This window comes from Musa acuminata, chromosome BXJ2-8 (genome assembly GCF_036884655.1).
Source record: "Musa acuminata AAA Group cultivar baxijiao chromosome BXJ2-8, Cavendish_Baxijiao_AAA, whole genome shotgun sequence".
NCBI lineage: Eukaryota > Viridiplantae > Streptophyta > Magnoliopsida > Zingiberales > Musaceae > Musa > Musa acuminata.
Window position 1 is genome coordinate 50,719,881 of NC_088345.1, and position 16,754 is coordinate 50,736,634.

Below are 16,754 nucleotides of genomic sequence, written 5' to 3' on the forward strand. Positions count from 1 at the left end.
GCGTTTGTGATTTATATAGCTAGAGATGTGCTGAATCCTCCCTGACTACTGGTTTACTTTGGAAAGAAGCCTCACATGTTAAAGCCAATGAAGAATCTGTGCCTTTTTTCCTTCTTCTCTGCATATTTTAGCAATCCGTAATTTTTCTGTAATTACACTCTTTTCTTTGATCTTTATTTAGACGCTAGAGATGTCAAATTGTGAAGGTCAACAAGAGATTTGATAGTTACAAGTTAGATAACACTTTTGAACTATGGCAATCCGAATAAGCTCATATTCCTTTGAAATCTAAAATATTAGAAGCTGAAACATGGGTTCAATTATGCATTAAAGTAAGCCAGATCTGATCCACATACCTTTATTCTGTATTCGAATCTAATCCCATTGATAGGCAAAAAATTAGACCTAAATTTTCTGCAGATTCAAGTGGAGATGCATGTTGTGAGGCCGACCAAACAAAGAGAGAAGACATCCTTCAAGCAACAAGAGTGACAAATGAACTCAACCACACAGCAAATTATTTCAGTCCCATAAAAATGTGCCCAACTTGGGCAAATCGAGTATCGAATATGCTTAAAAGAGCATTTGAAACGAAAGAGTAGAATTTATTACATGCAGCAAAAAATAATAACGGATTTTACGAATGAACAACAAAACTCACTGTCTGCTAGGCATTTGCGGTTGCAAGCCATGGTTCAAACTTGAGATGGTCACGAAGAGTGATCAAGACTGCAAAAGGCTAGCGTATTTGGCACCCAGGAAAAGCCTTTGGATGCACAGAAGGGCGTGCCGCGTCACCTCAGCATTCTCGTGATTCATGAGTTTCATCACCCGGTCCTTGGCCTTCAGGTCCGACACCATGATTCTTCCAGCAGGGTGGTACTGGATAAACTGAGACAATTCTTCCAGCAGGGTGGTACTGGATAAACTGAGACAAGTCATAGCACGCAACAGAAAGTGCGGTTGGGTCGCTGGAAGTGTCGAGGATCGTGATGAGGACACGCAAAATCTGCAAAAATAAGAAAAGATTTTTAGAGTTAGAAGAACCAATCAGGTGTCTTTGTGGGTCTGCTCGCCCAGCGTTAAACATGATAGATGGCTGAAAAACATAAAATGATTCTTTTACTCACTTAGATAAAATGGTACATTACTCTGCATAAGAAGAAAATGAAAAGGGAACTTTGTTTATTTAGAAATGATTCCCGAATTCTGTGCTGTTCTAACTTGAGGTGGCAGACCAACCATGAAAATCCCACGCATTAAGTGTTATTGTGCAATCGAAGGCCAAGAGTCCTTTGATATGCATCTTGATGTGAAGTTAAATAGTAGCATGACATACCTGGAAGTCATTTTCTTCAAAATTTGTAATATTTTCACGCCAGAATCCTGGATCCTTGTGCATAGGATACCAGTCAAGATGACCCTGAAGAACTTCCTGCTTATATTTATCAAAGGAACTCAGAGTTTTGATGTGTTCCTTAAGTCCATCTTCTAACTGATTTAGTGCACCCAACAAATCCTACAAAGAATGAAAAGATGGTAAAAAGCAGCAAAATAAATATATGATCAAAGGACTAGAAAGATGCAGAATAATGTCATTTATAACCATCGCTCTTCAACCAATGCATGATATGAAGAGAGGGTCAACATGTGCAGCCTTATCCCTCTCAAGTAGAAAGGCTACTTTTGTATTCTGAATTTGTCACCCATGTCACAAAGAGCAACTTTATTGTGATTCTGAGATCCACCCTCTAGCATCTAAATTTCAATTACTTATGTAATCATGATTTTAACATGGATATGCATCATAAATAGCATGGACGGCAATTGAAACTTAACCTCATCACTCCAGGCCTGAGCTTTTAGAGACTGGACAATTTGTGGTAGTCCAAGATCAATCATTTGGGCCCCACATGCTGCCTTTGGTAACAGATTGAGCAATGTTAACATAATTACCCTCACAACCTACAAAAAAAAAAGAAGAGACATTTAAGATTTGATATGATCATCACAAAGTCTAAACAATTGGGCCAGAAAGAAATTGTTAGAGAATCCAACCTTTTCTTTTGTTGAACCTTTTACAACCTCAACTAGCCTTGGCAAGACCCTAGTGGTGGCCAGGTAATCAACTGCTGCATCATAATAGGACAAGAGCCAAATACAAAGGCAAGTTTCATAAAGAAGCTGCATGAATGAATACCAGCTTCAGAAACAGTATATCATACTAGATAAATTATCTAATGCACTTCCCTATCAAAATTAATGTGCAATTTCATGTCAAGCTTAATCATAGTGGATGCTTCAGTAGCAGTTCATTATACTAGATAAATGATCTAATGCACTTCCCTATCAAAATTAATATGCAATTTCATGTCAAACTTAATCATAGTGGACAATGCACATATGTTCACGTAGCGATGGAAAGAGAAAACCTATAAAACATATTCCTTCATTCAATTCATACAAATGAAAACTGTACAGCCTATTGTTGGATTCCGGGTAGCTAATTTCCCAAGTACCACTATGAGTGCTATGACATCAAGATACTTTAAGACATACGTTGGCATCTTTTAGCTCTCACTTCTATTACACTCATGATACCACTTTTGCACAGAAAATTATCAAAAGGACGTATGCATAAAGAACTTAAAGTGCAGAAAATGGAATATGTACGATTAAGCTTATTATTGACAAGATCTACACAACAAAAGAAAGGCAAGAAATAATTGGTCAACAAGATCAGACATGATTTTGAGAAAAAAAAGAATCCGATGTGCCCATCCAATCTGGAAGGCATCATGAATATCATTTTACCTGGATGGACTGCTGGCTTGAAGCTGGTGATATCAAAGGAATTATTAATTTGACACCATCTGATTGAATAAATGAAACCCTAACCCAGGGTTCTCTTAGCAAAATGGCTAGGCAATTTATAGCCATAGGCACAGAGCGATTAGGATGAGATGGAGTCTTCAGCTAAAAAAGAAAATACATCTTTGAGTAATACTTCATTGTAAAGAAGAACAAAATGCATTGAATGTCATTTCTCCCAAGTTCTAAACATAACACAATAATGTAAAGCATATAGAATAAATACAAATGTTACTTAGCCATTTAAACCTTTTTTGTGGTAATGGTGGTGGGTTTTATGGTGGTTTGGCGAAAGGGGGTTCCAAGAAGAAATAATACAGAAGCACTGTGTTGTAGAACTGCATGAAGTACATAGAAGCTTTAACCTGAGAACACAGCCAGTCAAGTAGTCCATTTAGAACCATATCAGTCTTTGAGATCTTGCTTTTTGAATGTGAGGATTCTCCATTTGGAACAAGACCATCTTGAACTTTAGGATGAGCACTGCAAGCATAGTTAGTTAAATGCTCCATTGATTATATATGTAAAACAGTATTTGCAACATGTGAAAATTCTGAGTACCTCACTATCAGAGTCAATATTTTACTGCTCTTGTCTTGTATGAACAAATTTCCTTCCCGGAGCCATCTGAAATATTGGAAGTGGGATGTGTAAATCACTTAAGATCTATACAATTACCAATGCAAAATAATTGCAATACTCAAAATAACGGATTCTATAGTAAAAGTGTAAGATCATTCATCCAGAAGATAAAAGGATAACTCAAAATGAAATTTAAATTTTGGACCCTGAAAGTAATTAATTTTCAAGGGAAGGACTAATCAAAGGTCTTTCAAGTCTTTAACAAGTCATTTAGTGACTTAAAAAGAAACACAATGACAATAAGATCCCACTCTGAATGTGATTAGTAAAAAATGTGGGAAATCTTTCTATACAAAAAGATATAAATAATTAACTGAGGTCTATTAAGGCTTATTTGACAAGATAATAGAAGTAGGTCAACTAGTTCCAAATGTCAACCTCAGAGATGCATTTAGTCATGGTTATTCTTAACAAGAATTTGGAGAATATAAGATAAACTGTACTTAACTTAAAAAAGGTTGATAAGTGTCTTCGCTTGATAATGAATTATCATGAAAAAGTCTAGCCTGCTTTAGATTTGCTGCAAAGAATAAAAAGAATTTCATCGAGATCTCTACATGAAAGAGCAAACTTTTATCTGATTGCTGCACTGTTTTGTACCTGCCAGCATTTCATCAATGAGAGCAAGCACATATTCCACCGTTTCTTCCTTGGAAACGTCACTCAATATGTTCATGAAGACCCGTACAAAAGCTGGTCCATCCTGTTAAATTCATCAACTTAAAATGAGTAGTGTAGATTGAACTTATTCATGCAACTAAGATAGCTTTTCCAATACCACTCAGAATTCATATGGGATAGAAGTATAGAACATAAAAGAACCAATGCACATTATCAAGTCATTGGTCTATGCTTATGTTTGTTAACTCACTCTGTGTCATACGTATACTTGGAACTACTGAAAACCCAAGGAAAGCAAACACAATCTTGGTATCTAATTTTATTTGAAGAGCCTTGATGCTATCTAAAATTACACTAAACAAATAATGGGAAGACAACCTAACTCGTTAAACAATAAAGTCAATAAAATATGTATCCTGTTTCAAAGAAGAAAAATATTAAACATGATCTAACAACAATGGATTTGCAACCGTTAGATTAAATATACTGCTAAAGTATATATATAGTCAAGCAAATATTCGTCCTACGTATCCAAATGTTACATCACTGTGGGTGAACAGTGTAGATGTTGAATTGGCAACTTGTATGTTAGATAATAGGTGTAGAATGAGGATTTGAGTATAGTTGAACACCATTATACAAGATATATATAATAGTTTTGTAAAATAAAATTGAAGGAATAAGCATGCTATATTTAGGAACATCAGAAGTCTAAACTGATTCATGCACTTGTTACTGAGAGGTTTTGGCAGCTAGATAAGGCCACTTTGTCCTTTTATAACAGACTAGATACTTATTTCCTAGAATAAATGCTCAGAAATGGAGTAAATTTCTCATCAAAATTCCAAAAAATTGATAGATGTCTGAAAATTTTAATCAATATCTAAATTGGAATTGTTATAGCTTCCAGGCATAAATAAGTTACCCTATGTGGATGGAAATAGCCTAATCCATAGTCTAAGCAACCAAGTGATAGCCCAAACAATAATCTTATTAGAAAATTACTTCATTTTCTGATTTAATTTCATAAGATCTCAATAGGAGTAGCAGTATAATATGCATCATTATTATAGGATGAAAGATACCATTAGAGAACACTTGTGAGAAACATTGTGGTTTGTAAACACAAATGATTAGTTAATGTTCTATGAAAGCAAATTTCACGCATCATTTGGGTTGGTCAGTTAAGTTTCTTCACATAAAACCAGGCAGCCTGTGTACTGGTTTTGACATGGATCAGTACATATTGCATGGTACGAGCTACATTTCAAAATAAGCTAATCCTTTGCATCTTTAAAGAAATTACTATTATCAATAAAGCAAAATTATTTGTGTATATCAATTAATCAATATATGTTCTTACATGCAAAATCACAAATATTATACTACATTCATATATCAATATATCATTTTTTTATATGAAAAAAAAAATCAAATCCACAAACATATCTTGGTCCAAATGAGTGAATACTAGGCCTTCCAAGGTTTATTTACTTTCTAGCGATAACTTGAGTGCCTAGCCCAAGCTAATATCAACATTTTGTTAAACATCATAACAAAGAGACAAAGCAGGCAGGTGATCAAACATTATTTATAGTGTACATTGTTTAAGTCAATACACTTCAACTAGGACTCCAACATGATCCGAAACCAAACTGAATGATCACTGACATCTATAAGAAGAGAATAATAAAAGTTTATGGAACTCAAAATGTATAAATTGTGTCCAATACAAGTTAAGTATGTTTTACTCCAACATCCAGACATGCTAAACAACATCTGAAGTCAATACAAAAGAAGCAAAAGGATGACCAAACTTAACACAGCATGAGAAATATGCACCTAGAACACTAGAACGGTTATAACTGAAACCAAAACAACATACCTTAACACCAAATACCTATTGATTGATACCATTAAACATAATACTTACTTCATCAAGCAAAGCAGCTCTTTGGCTTGCAGATTTTTTGTCATAGCGCCTTAGTAGCTGAAGATGTGTTTCTGTAATAAGCTTTGCTGACATGTAAGTTTCCCATGGTATGTCCCTCTTGAGAACCTTCAAAAACATAAGATTGAATTAAAGTGATAACCAGGTTTCTTCAACAAGCATAACCAACACTACTGCTCTATGGAAATGCCAGCAGAGACCTAATAAAGTCCACTTACTTTTTCAAACCAGCAAAAACCAGTAGGAAATAGAATATAGCAACTACCTTTTGAAGTTACCACATAAACACATGAAATAAGTTAAAATTTACAAGCAAACAAAAGGTTTAATAAAAATTCAACTCAGAATAGTTAAAGTTGGATTCTTTAGAGAAGATTTCTAACTCCCACATAATGAAAATAAGTAAAAGGTATTGAGAGTCATCCACCGGAGAAGGTAAGAAATTTATAGTTTCATCTTTTTTGGAAATAGTTTCATCTTTTATGAGTTGTCTTTTGTCATGAATCTGGATTTGCATGCACACATTAAATAGGTTTGTATGAGTGCATGCCTCTTTGTTGGACATCATTTTTCTGATCAGATACCTATTTTCTGGTTTCCCATTTCCACAGCACACTGGTTGGCACAGACTATGCAATATCCCATAATTTCTAGGATCTAATTGTAATTATAAAATATGAAAAGGATTAATATGAAAAAAGGCCATAGAATTTCTTTTTAACCTTTTGTACCTCTCACGAGTCATCATGATGCCGTTCAAGAAGAGGAATCTGTCCGTGCAGAGTCTTCGATTCAGGAAGAAGATTTGCTCCAGAAATGATACCAAAAGATGTACCGGAAAGATCAAGTTTAGGTAAGGATTATAGTTTTTAGAGTTTTTTCATCAATCATTGAAATCTATAGGGTCATAGAGAATATGAATGATGATCTTTTTATAATTTAGTTTAATCTGCAATGATACTATCATTAGAGAATGGATTGATTAATGAATAACCAGATGACTGATAATAATTCATGAAGAGGGTAACCTTGAAAAAGAAAATAAATCATAAGCCATAGCAAGTGATGGTGGAAAGGAAAAAGTGAAGAGGAAACACCGCTTCAAATTCTTCTCTCCGTTTGTTCTTTCCCACCATGACTTGCTGTTGCCTATTTTTTCTTAAAGTTACGCTCTTCACGGATTGCTATCAATCCTGTGGCAAGCCATGAAAAATGATCAATATTTTTCTTTTTAAAAATCTTTTTTATCCATGAATAAATCTATTTGTTAAAGATTAAGCTAAACAATAAATCGGGATCAAGATTTACATTCTCTACAACCCCATAGGTTTCGATGATTGACGAAAATTATAAAAATTATAATTATTACCTAAACTCAATCTTCCTTAGTACGATCTTGATATTCTATTTTCATTCGTAGAACAAAATCTCCTTTCGAACTCAAAGACTCCAATGGATGAATTCTTTTTCTCGAATGGCATCATTATAACTCGATAGATATAGAGAGCTAAAAGAAACCTTAAGGTATTTTTTTTCATATTAATTCTTTTTGTACATTATAATTACAATTAGGTCTAGGAAATTATGACATTACATTTTTCCCCCCAGAAAAGTTTAATCCTCTAGACTTGACAAACCTAAATTAGAAAATAATTAAGAAATTTTCATTCATGACATCTTCCAATTCTGAAGTAACTTTTCTTTCACTAAAATCACTCGATTGCCCTTAATATGGATTCAGCATCTTAATTTTGCTCTTCTTTCCACAATATAAATAAGTTTTTCCTTACAATATATCTTTCTCCAACTATAGTAGTGTCAGTTCAATTACACAATCAAAATCTGGAATATATTATCTCGACATATATACATAAGATAGATATTATAAACTCCAACCAGGATGGGTGGTTAAATAAGTTTGTAATCTATATTTTCAATTTTTCTAAAATCTCTGATGATCCAACAAATCTGGGACTCAATTTGTCATGCATTCTATATGGCATAACACCTTTAGTTGTGAACACTTTCCAAATCATATTAGATGTTCAATCACACCAGCACTAATGCACAAAATCTCATCAAAAATCCAAAGTCAAGACCCTTGGAAGTTCTTGTGTTGCACTCCTTTGAAAATTGCAATACCTGAATTAGTCCCACAATAGAAATGAGAGAAGAATTCAATGAACTTATAATGATTGAATATGTCTACTTTCTTTAACCTGAACTTATGTCGTTCAAAGGCTCAACAAGTTAATGTGTTTCTTATCAGAGTTGACCTAGTATTGGGTATAGGAGAGACTTGTGTACGAAAGTACTACCCATAGATGAGGCTAGAGGGCATATCACCATGTGAAGTCACCACTGGGCTAGGCCTCACATGCACCATGCTAAGATTTAAAGGTTGTGTCAGATCTTGATGAAGATGTTAAGCCCATTAAATATGAAAAATTATAAGTCCCTGGTTCATTTCTAAGTGTGAGAAGACTTAAAGGGACTTATAAGAGCTAGAAGAGCCTACCACAATCAACATGGTCTTAAATATTCTAAACTATTGGTCAGGCTCAATGAAATTAGTGGCTTATTGGTCGGTTCGCGACACACTAGTCACGTAGCCGGTCAATACAACCAAACATGAATCCTTGGTCGTACGACCTACTATTTCATGGATCATGATATTAGACAATTAAGCAACATGATATCCAAAAAATAATGTCAATTTATAAGGTGTAATAAAGTATCCAAAATAGATCAATAAATTCATTAGGTACACAAAGTGAGTCAATTTGGATAAATAGTCAATTTAGAAAAAAAAAATAAATCAAGAAATTTAAAAAGAAGATATTCATAAAAGGCTAAGAGCAAGAAATAGTAATTTTACACTATTTTGAATATTAAGATACAGAATATTATTTTATTATTTTATTTTTTCGATAAGTGGTGATCACATCCTAGACCCAAAAAAAAAAAAATCATCAAAATAAGTCCGTATTCACCATCGTGTTCTCAACATTATCAACCATAGAAATCAAACATCGTGTTCTCAACATTATCAACAAATAACCTAAATTAACACGCACGCATGCATTCAAACAAGATGTAGGAACGCTCGAAAACCATTTCCCAACCGATAAGCACAGAGTCGGATCTCAGATGACCAACCTCTTCTGTCGTGACATCCGCGCGATCCATCAGGAACGAGGCCTTCTACCACGAGAGAGGATCGTTTTCGTCGCCTCAACCCCACCAAATCAATAACCACGGATCTGGAGAACCCAAAAATGTTCGTAATGTTATAGAAGAGAGAAATCTTGAAACCTAATCGAAACTGCCGATCCGAATTCCAGGAGATGAGGAAATCTTTCAGGAAATACGAAGATTCATCTACGAATCGGTTGACTACAGAAACGAGTTGTGAGGAGAGACCTCACCCGCACCACTCCGTCTGTCGTCGATGCGCTGCTATCATTGATCGCGCACGCGACAGGGGGTGCTTCACGGACGGAAACGGGCAACCGTGTCCGGTTTGCTCGATCCGGGTCTGGTCGAGCTGGTTCCGGTTCAATAACTGACTCCGGATCTCCACACTCCATGACAAAAAACTCTACCTAGCCGCGCGGCACAGCCCTATAATGGGTCCCACCGTATTCCCTCTTTTTGTCCATTCACAATGCAGGTGGAAGAATAGGTAAACGTGAACGGGACGGGATGAAGACGAGAAAGAGAAGCGGTGCAACAAACTTAAAAGAAATCCTTTATAACGTGTCTGTATATATATATATATATATATATATATATATATATATGTGTGTGTGTTAAATTTAAATATAATTATTAAAATTATTATCATTTTCCCAATATAAAGACAATATAAAATAATCACCAGTCTCAAGGCAAGATAAGGACGGCCACGTGTAATAAATTAAAAAGAAAAACAACAAATATAACGATTTGACCTACCAAAGATATTTTTCTACATATAAATATTCTCTAGATAGAATTATCTTATTTTGTAGAAATATTTTAATAGATTATCTTTTTTTATCTACGTCAGCTAATTTCACCTACGTGTGCGTCGAAGCTCATTGCGGATCATGAGAATTCTAAGTCTGCCACGTGTCCATATGATGACTTCCCTAACGGCGACCGCGGAGCTATGTATGAGACGCCACCATTGCCACACCCACGAACCCATCAGCAAAAGTGTTCCGATCATCATCCAACGGCTGAAATTTACAGTTATCTGGTCCGTCGATTAGGAAATGGACAGTCCAGATTACAACGTGTACCCGCGCTTTAATAAAGCCTCCGCTATATAGAGGTGGAAGCAACTAACCGCTTTCCTCTCTCTCTCTCTCTCTTCTTTTACTGGTCATTTGGATGGATGGCTTCTGTTCCCAATCCCGTTCGCCGCTTCCTTCTGTGATCCCCTGATCTCGTGCTTGCGAATTCCTGTGAGTTTTCTTTCTGAATCCTTCGTCTTCAACAGGGATTTCTCGCTCTCGGTTTGTTCGTGGTTGGATCCCCGATTCGGTACGGATTTCGGTGGATTTGATGCAGAAAGCAGGTTTCTCGGGGAACAGATTGATGGATTTTAGTGGACTCTGTTCTTTGTTGCTTTGTTCCGTTGAAGTCGGTTTAGTGAGGCCGGGAGTCGTGGTTCCTCTCTTGTATCGTTTCTAGGGTTTGGTTATGAGCTGAAGGTGAAACCCCTTTTGATAGGCTGTTGGTGGGCCTTTTGCTCTACATTGTTTGATTTGATGATGGTGCGGGCCTTGATATTGGGAGGGCAGATTGGAGGCTAGTTTTGACCGTATAACTTTTAGGAGGGTTGGATTAATACTAAGTCTAAAATTGGAGCATTTTTTTCTGGGAGAAGTGAGTATAGCTTGGCGTTGCAAGCAAGTATTATTGTTACACTAGTCAGTATAGAAATGTGGTTCTGATGTCTGAATTGTTTCAAGTTTCAACCCATTATGATTGCTTGGTTTTCTTCGTCTTGGCCTTGGAGCTAGTTTAGGGTAAGGTGTTGTAAGTGTATTTATAGAATGTAATCAATTTAGGAAGTAATTGCATCTGGATTCTCTGTCTTCTGGAAGTATATTGGTGAATAATGGGATTCCACTAATAATGGGATTCTATGTCTTCTGGAAGTATACTGAACTAATTCTCCTTTTAGTTCTTCTTTTTTGGTGCTTAATATAGGAACTTCTGTGTCCTCATGCTCTTGTTGTCCTTTTCCATTATCTCTTGGTAGTTTTTGTACATTCACTCTGGTTAAGTCTGTGGGTATTTTGGTTCTCTATTGATCCATTTAAATTATTTTGAAAATGCTTCCATACGCAACTAGGAACTCTGTGGTTTGTAGGTTTTATGATTGCCATAAATCTGGTTCCTGATCAGGGCCCAAGTACTTAAAAAGTTCAATTGGCCAATAGCATGTCTGCAACTAATCATAACCCATGTAACAAGATGAAGTGATCGAAAGCTTTCACCCAACATTCTTTGAATAATCCAAGTATAAGATACTGTTGTTAAAGATTCCTATGACTTCTGATTTTGTGCAATCATATATTTTAGAGCTCATAAAAGAAAAAGCATATACAGAGATGCTATAATTCACTGGCTAAGCCTAGCAGGTCTACAGGTGCTGAATTGAATGCCGTGCTATCGTTCTAATATGATTTTCTATTCATATAGAATTAGAAACCAGGTTTTACAAAGTAAAATGAGTAGAAAAATAGTCTGCAACCATCATTTATTCCAATAGATACTAGATTTCGCATGGTAAAGAGCAACTCTTAGAAATACATCTACTGGTGAGCACTCTGCAATTATCATGTACTGTTTATTCACTTTTCAGGTGGCAACATGAGTGTATATATATATATATATGTGTGTGTGTGTGTGTGTGTGTATGTGTGTATATATGTGTGTATATATATATATGTACATGTATATGTGTGTGTGTGTGTGTATATATGTGGAGTTTACTTTTGTGATTTTACTATTTGATGCACTAGCATCTGTTTTCTCTGTTGGCAGGGATTTATTCTATGGCAGATACACGGTCAGTCGTCACACTTATTGATTCTACAACTTCAAAGTTGCAACAATTGCAACAGGCATTTTCTGAACTTGAGAGTCATAGTGCCATATCCTTGAACTTGAAATGGAAAGAACTTGAAGAACATTTTCATGGACTTGAGAAATCTCTGAAGAAAAGGTTTGATGAGTTGGAAGATCAGGAAAAGAAATACGTTACAAAGGTCACAGAAGCCCAAGAGATGTTGGAGAAGCAGGAGGCTGCTGTCGTGTCTAAGGAGCTTGCATCACTGGAACGATTGCAGGAACAAAGAGATGCTGTTCTATCTGCTTTGTTTGTCAAATACAGGACCTCTTCTCCAGAACTCGTTGCTGCAGGGGTCAGCAATGGCATGGCTGATCCTATTTTAAGAGAGAACTTGGATGATACAGCTGCCAAATCTGGCTCTGAATATGTGTGTCCTATAGAAGATGAAAACACATGCACCAAGCCTCCTTCGGAGCTGATTAAATTGTGTGAAGAAATGGATGCAGAAGGTCTACACAAGTTCATTTCAGACAATCGTAAAAACTTGAGCTCTATACGTGAAGAAATACCAGTTGCATTAAGAAGTGCACCCAGTCCTTTCAGCTTAGTTTTGGATTCTTTGAAGGGCTTTTATGCTGGAGAGGTTCTCGGATTAAATGGAAAAAAAGATGGTAGCCTTTTGGGCCTGCGAAGGACTTGTCTCATGTTGATGGAATCTCTTGAACAACTGTTAGCAAATGGTGTTCCAGATTCTCTTTCTGATGAACAAATACTTACACCAGATACTAAAGAGAAAGCAAAGGTGGTAGCTAAAGAATGGAAGCCAAAACTAGATCATCTTGACACTGAAGCCAGCAGTGGAAACTCATTGGAAGCACATGCATTTCTTCAGCTTTTGGCTACTTTTGATATTGTTTCGGAGTTTGATCAAGATGAAATCTGCAAACTTATTCCAGCTGTTACACGGCGTCGTCAAACTGTTGAGTTGTGTCGCTCACTTGGTTTGTCACATAAAATGCCAGGTTGGTTATATGTTAGTTTGATCATATTTAAAGTATATTCATGTTTGTAGGACAGATGATTCTAATTCTTGTAAATGACACTTCTGTCTTGGACTTACTATCCTTATGCCTCACATCATTATGCATTTTAATGGTGAGAAATTTACCATATTTATGAAGGACATGAAGATTCAGAATTATGCTTTACCTTGATTTTATTGATTTCACAAATTTGAAGGACATGAAGTATATTTAATTGATTTCACAAATTTGAAATATTCTAGTTTTGCGGTCCGAGTCATAAATTTGGCCGATAAGTCGTTACTTTCAGAGTAGGTACTTTTGCTGCATGCTTTTGCTACCATTATTTAAAGTAAATCAGTTTGTAATTTTTCACTTTCCTTTATATCATTCTTTAAAGTAAATTAGTTTGTAGTTTGTTTACTTTCTATTATTATTCTTAATCAAGTATTGAACTATATTCTATTTGCAATAAGGAGATAAATTTGTGATTTAAGCTATTTGCTGTCCTTTTTTTACTCTTGAGTTTTGTGTTCTGAAGCAGGCATATTAGGATGTCACTTGACTAGATTAGCTGTTTAAAATCACTTGTATTATATCTTAATCATGCTTGGTTCTAATCTGAGTGGGAACTTTCTTTCTTACAAAAATATCTGAGTTCTTTATTTTGTATGTTTTTATTCTGTCAAAAATACCTCTGCCATAATTTCTAGGGTTGTGGTTCACTTTAGTTTGATTATTCACTATTTAGAAATTGTTTATGGTATCTTCCACACTGCTTATCAAATTTCAGGTGTTGATAAATGAACCTTTGTAATAGCTTGATCTCATTGTCCTACATATAATTTCATAAACCCTTTGAGGAGCCATGTTACGTACTTATCATGCTAGCTACTTTTCAGTCTCTTCTATCACATCCTTCCAAAAGTAGCATGCTTAAAGTTTATAGAGTACTAAATAAAAATCAATACATTAATGATCTGATGCACTTAATTTGATCATTTATGGGTAAACATGTTTTGTTCCATGTCAATTGATTCCTAGGTTTGATCGAAGTTCTACTGAATAGTGGAAGGCAAGTTGAGGTGGTTAATCTCGCATATGCCTTCAAATTAACTGAGCAGTTTGCACCAGTGCCATTACTTAAATCATATTTGAAGGAAGCGAAAAAGGTACCACAAGTCAAAGCTGGAAGCATGTCTCCTGGTGCACAGGTCTTCCTTCACCAGCCTGTTACAATTTTATATTTCACCGAGTTATGTTGCCATCTGCTAATTAGCTGTCTTCGAGTCTAGTTTTGGAATGAAGGGACTTTATTTTTGTACTTTTAGGTGGAGCTTCTAATTCTAATGTTGCAACAAAGTTATTTTAGAAACATATACAGTTGGCTTATTATTGGGTCAAATTTGTGTTGCTAATATGATACTAATTGTTGTTTATAACTTGCTATTCATATTATATATTTGTTTATTTATGGAGTGTATTTCTCCAAAGAAAATTTGGAAACCTGATATTTGTTAAGTTGTTGGGCCAACTATTCTCAAACATGGTGGATTTATAAACTGTTCTGACTTTGTTCGATTGAGAGCACTGCCTGCTCTTTAGCCTTACCTACATGTCTAAATTTTCTAGATGTTAATTGCCATCTGTTTGTGTAGTTAGGCGCTTATGCTAGTTTGACAAATTCATGCGAAAGGAATAAAATGTATTTAAAAGTTTGTGACGATGCAAACTCAGTAAATTCTACTTTCTAGTCAAATCTGTTCTTCTCGGTAATTTCTAGTTTCTGGACAAATTCATATGGGAGCCTCGTGCACTGGGTACCTCTTTTTTCAGATTTGTGCGCACATATTTGTCCTTTGCAATTGTTACTGACACGGCATTGACATTAGCTGCATTGAGATGCCATCAGCTATGAATATTAACTTGAGAATTTTATGTGGTAAGTTTTTAGGTCAATTTTAGCACTAATGTGTGTATTATGTAGTGCTTCTCTTTTAATTATGCCTCCAGGATTGCCTCCACAGTGATTTGTTTGTTTGACCTGTAAACTAATGGCAATATATATTTCCATTTCCCCATTTGAGACCGATCTTTTCATATAGTTTTTCTTTTCTTCTATGTCACTGTGGGGATCCTATGCTGCTGATATTAAGACATTACAGCACTGACCATTCGTGTAGCCAGAGTTAACTAAAAATGAAAAACCATAGCTGGGAAACTTGCATCCTGATTGTATCGTGATCAGCTGGACCTACAATCCGACAAAGATTGCAAAATTATATGCTTTATTTGACAACTTGTAATACTTGCCATTTCTCTGCTTCTGCATTTTTAATTGTCCAACTCGTATGTTCTTTTTATCAATGCTGTGTTTCTATTTCAGAATGAAATGAACGAACGTGAATTATCTGCCCTTAAAGCTGTCATCAAGTGCATCGAGGAGCACAAACTTGAAGATCAATACCCTGTCGATCCACTTCAGAATCGAATCCTCCAGCTAGAGAAAGCAAAGGCTGACAAGAGGAGGGCAGCTGAAGCTGCAAGGCCACAATCCAAGAGACCCCGTGCCAGTGGCAGCCTTTACGCCCCTCGTGTCACCAGCATGCCTGACAAAAGCTTCTACCATGCACCCCCTGAGAGATATCTGTATCCTTACGATAGGCAGTATGTGTACGCAGCCGAAGCTCATCATCCTCCTCTGGTGAATTCTGCTCCATACACCACCATCTCCCCTACTCATACCACTTACTATGGAAATGGCTACCAGGTCCAGTACCAGACTGCCTATCTGCACTAATGGAGAAGGCCACAGTGATCATAATCTCCGCTAATTACTGAGCTCTTAACCCATCGGGTATGTCTACATGTTAATCAACTAACTCTGCTTATATCCAGAAGATTTAATCTGTTTACTACAAGTGTTTGCTGCCCACCTGGGAATGGTGGAAGCTGTGTGTTTATCCCCTTTTGACTGATAGACATGTATTTCTTCTAATGTCCAGTTTGATTTCGTTTTCTATTTCTCAAACAATTCTGTTTCTTCCATGTAATACCGATCCGGAGATTGATCTGATGGTTGGTTGCATATATATGATAGATAATATCGAGTCGCATTTTAGTTATGGTAATCTGGAAACCTGAATAGGACATGCACATTAAAATTTAAACATTGGCTGGCATTTGTATTGTTGATTTTTCATCAAGGCTTGATGCTGCTCTCAGTTCTGAACCAGAAACCATCATGATATATATAACATATAACGCACCAAAATAAAATTAGTCTTTTGGCTGATTACAGAGAAATTATATTGGTCGGTATAAAATCGGCGATGTCTTGATCCGAGCAGGGCAGGGCATGGACGGTGGGCGTAGTTGTCCATTCATTCATGTAAAAGGAAAACAAGGGTGGGTGTTGGTTAGGTTTTCTTATTTAGATTTTTCGCATGCATTTTGATTCTACAATCTCAACCACATCGTCGTCACGTCCTTTACCCTAATGGCACATATTGCAATCACCTATTGGGTCGGGTATACCGATCAAGAGAGATCATCGAAACGAGTCCCACGATCCTTG

The 16,754-nt window shown here is 36.0% G+C and overlaps 2 protein-coding genes across 7 annotated transcripts; one reads left to right on the forward strand and one right to left on the reverse strand.

Annotated features, from left to right (window-relative positions):
* Positions 1-489: 489 nt before the first annotated feature.
* LOC135585735 (probable V-type proton ATPase subunit H) lies at positions 490-9,572 on the reverse strand. Of its 4 annotated transcripts, none has more exons than XM_065122708.1 (12): positions 9,514-9,572; positions 9,245-9,348; positions 6,068-6,193; positions 4,114-4,216; positions 3,961-4,033; positions 3,433-3,498; positions 3,237-3,354; positions 2,815-2,976; positions 2,059-2,184; positions 1,840-1,965; positions 1,340-1,519; positions 490-1,009 (listed from the first exon to the last, which is right to left on the reverse strand). In XM_065122708.1, exons 2-12 carry the CDS (start codon positions 9,272-9,274, stop codon positions 800-802), a joined length of 1,320 nt encoding a protein of 439 aa, XP_064978780.1. In that variant the 5' UTR covers positions 9,275-9,348; positions 9,514-9,572; the 3' UTR covers positions 490-799. The 4 variants fall into 4 exon arrangements, with proteins under 4 accessions (XP_064978780.1, XP_064978781.1, XP_064978783.1 ...); XM_065122709.1 differs by having other exon boundaries at positions 9,509-9,550; XM_065122711.1 differs by lacking the exon at positions 9,514-9,572 and having other exon boundaries at positions 490-860; positions 898-1,009; positions 9,245-9,502.
* Positions 9,573-10,426: 854 nt separating this feature from the next.
* On the forward strand, positions 10,427-16,302 carry LOC103995980 (FRIGIDA-like protein 3). Of its 3 annotated transcripts, none has more exons than XM_009416757.3 (4): positions 10,427-10,536; positions 12,106-13,177; positions 14,222-14,391; positions 15,564-16,302. In XM_009416757.3, exons 2-4 carry the CDS (start codon positions 12,139-12,141, stop codon positions 15,975-15,977), a joined length of 1,623 nt encoding a protein of 540 aa, XP_009415032.1. In that variant the 5' UTR covers positions 10,427-10,536; positions 12,106-12,138; the 3' UTR covers positions 15,978-16,302. The 3 variants fall into 3 exon arrangements, with proteins under 3 accessions (XP_009415032.1, XP_009415031.1, XP_064978784.1); XM_009416756.3 differs by having other exon boundaries at positions 10,429-10,536; positions 12,128-13,177; XM_065122712.1 differs by having other exon boundaries at positions 10,429-10,536; positions 12,128-13,177; positions 14,222-14,349.
* Positions 16,303-16,754: the final 452 nt, after the last annotated feature.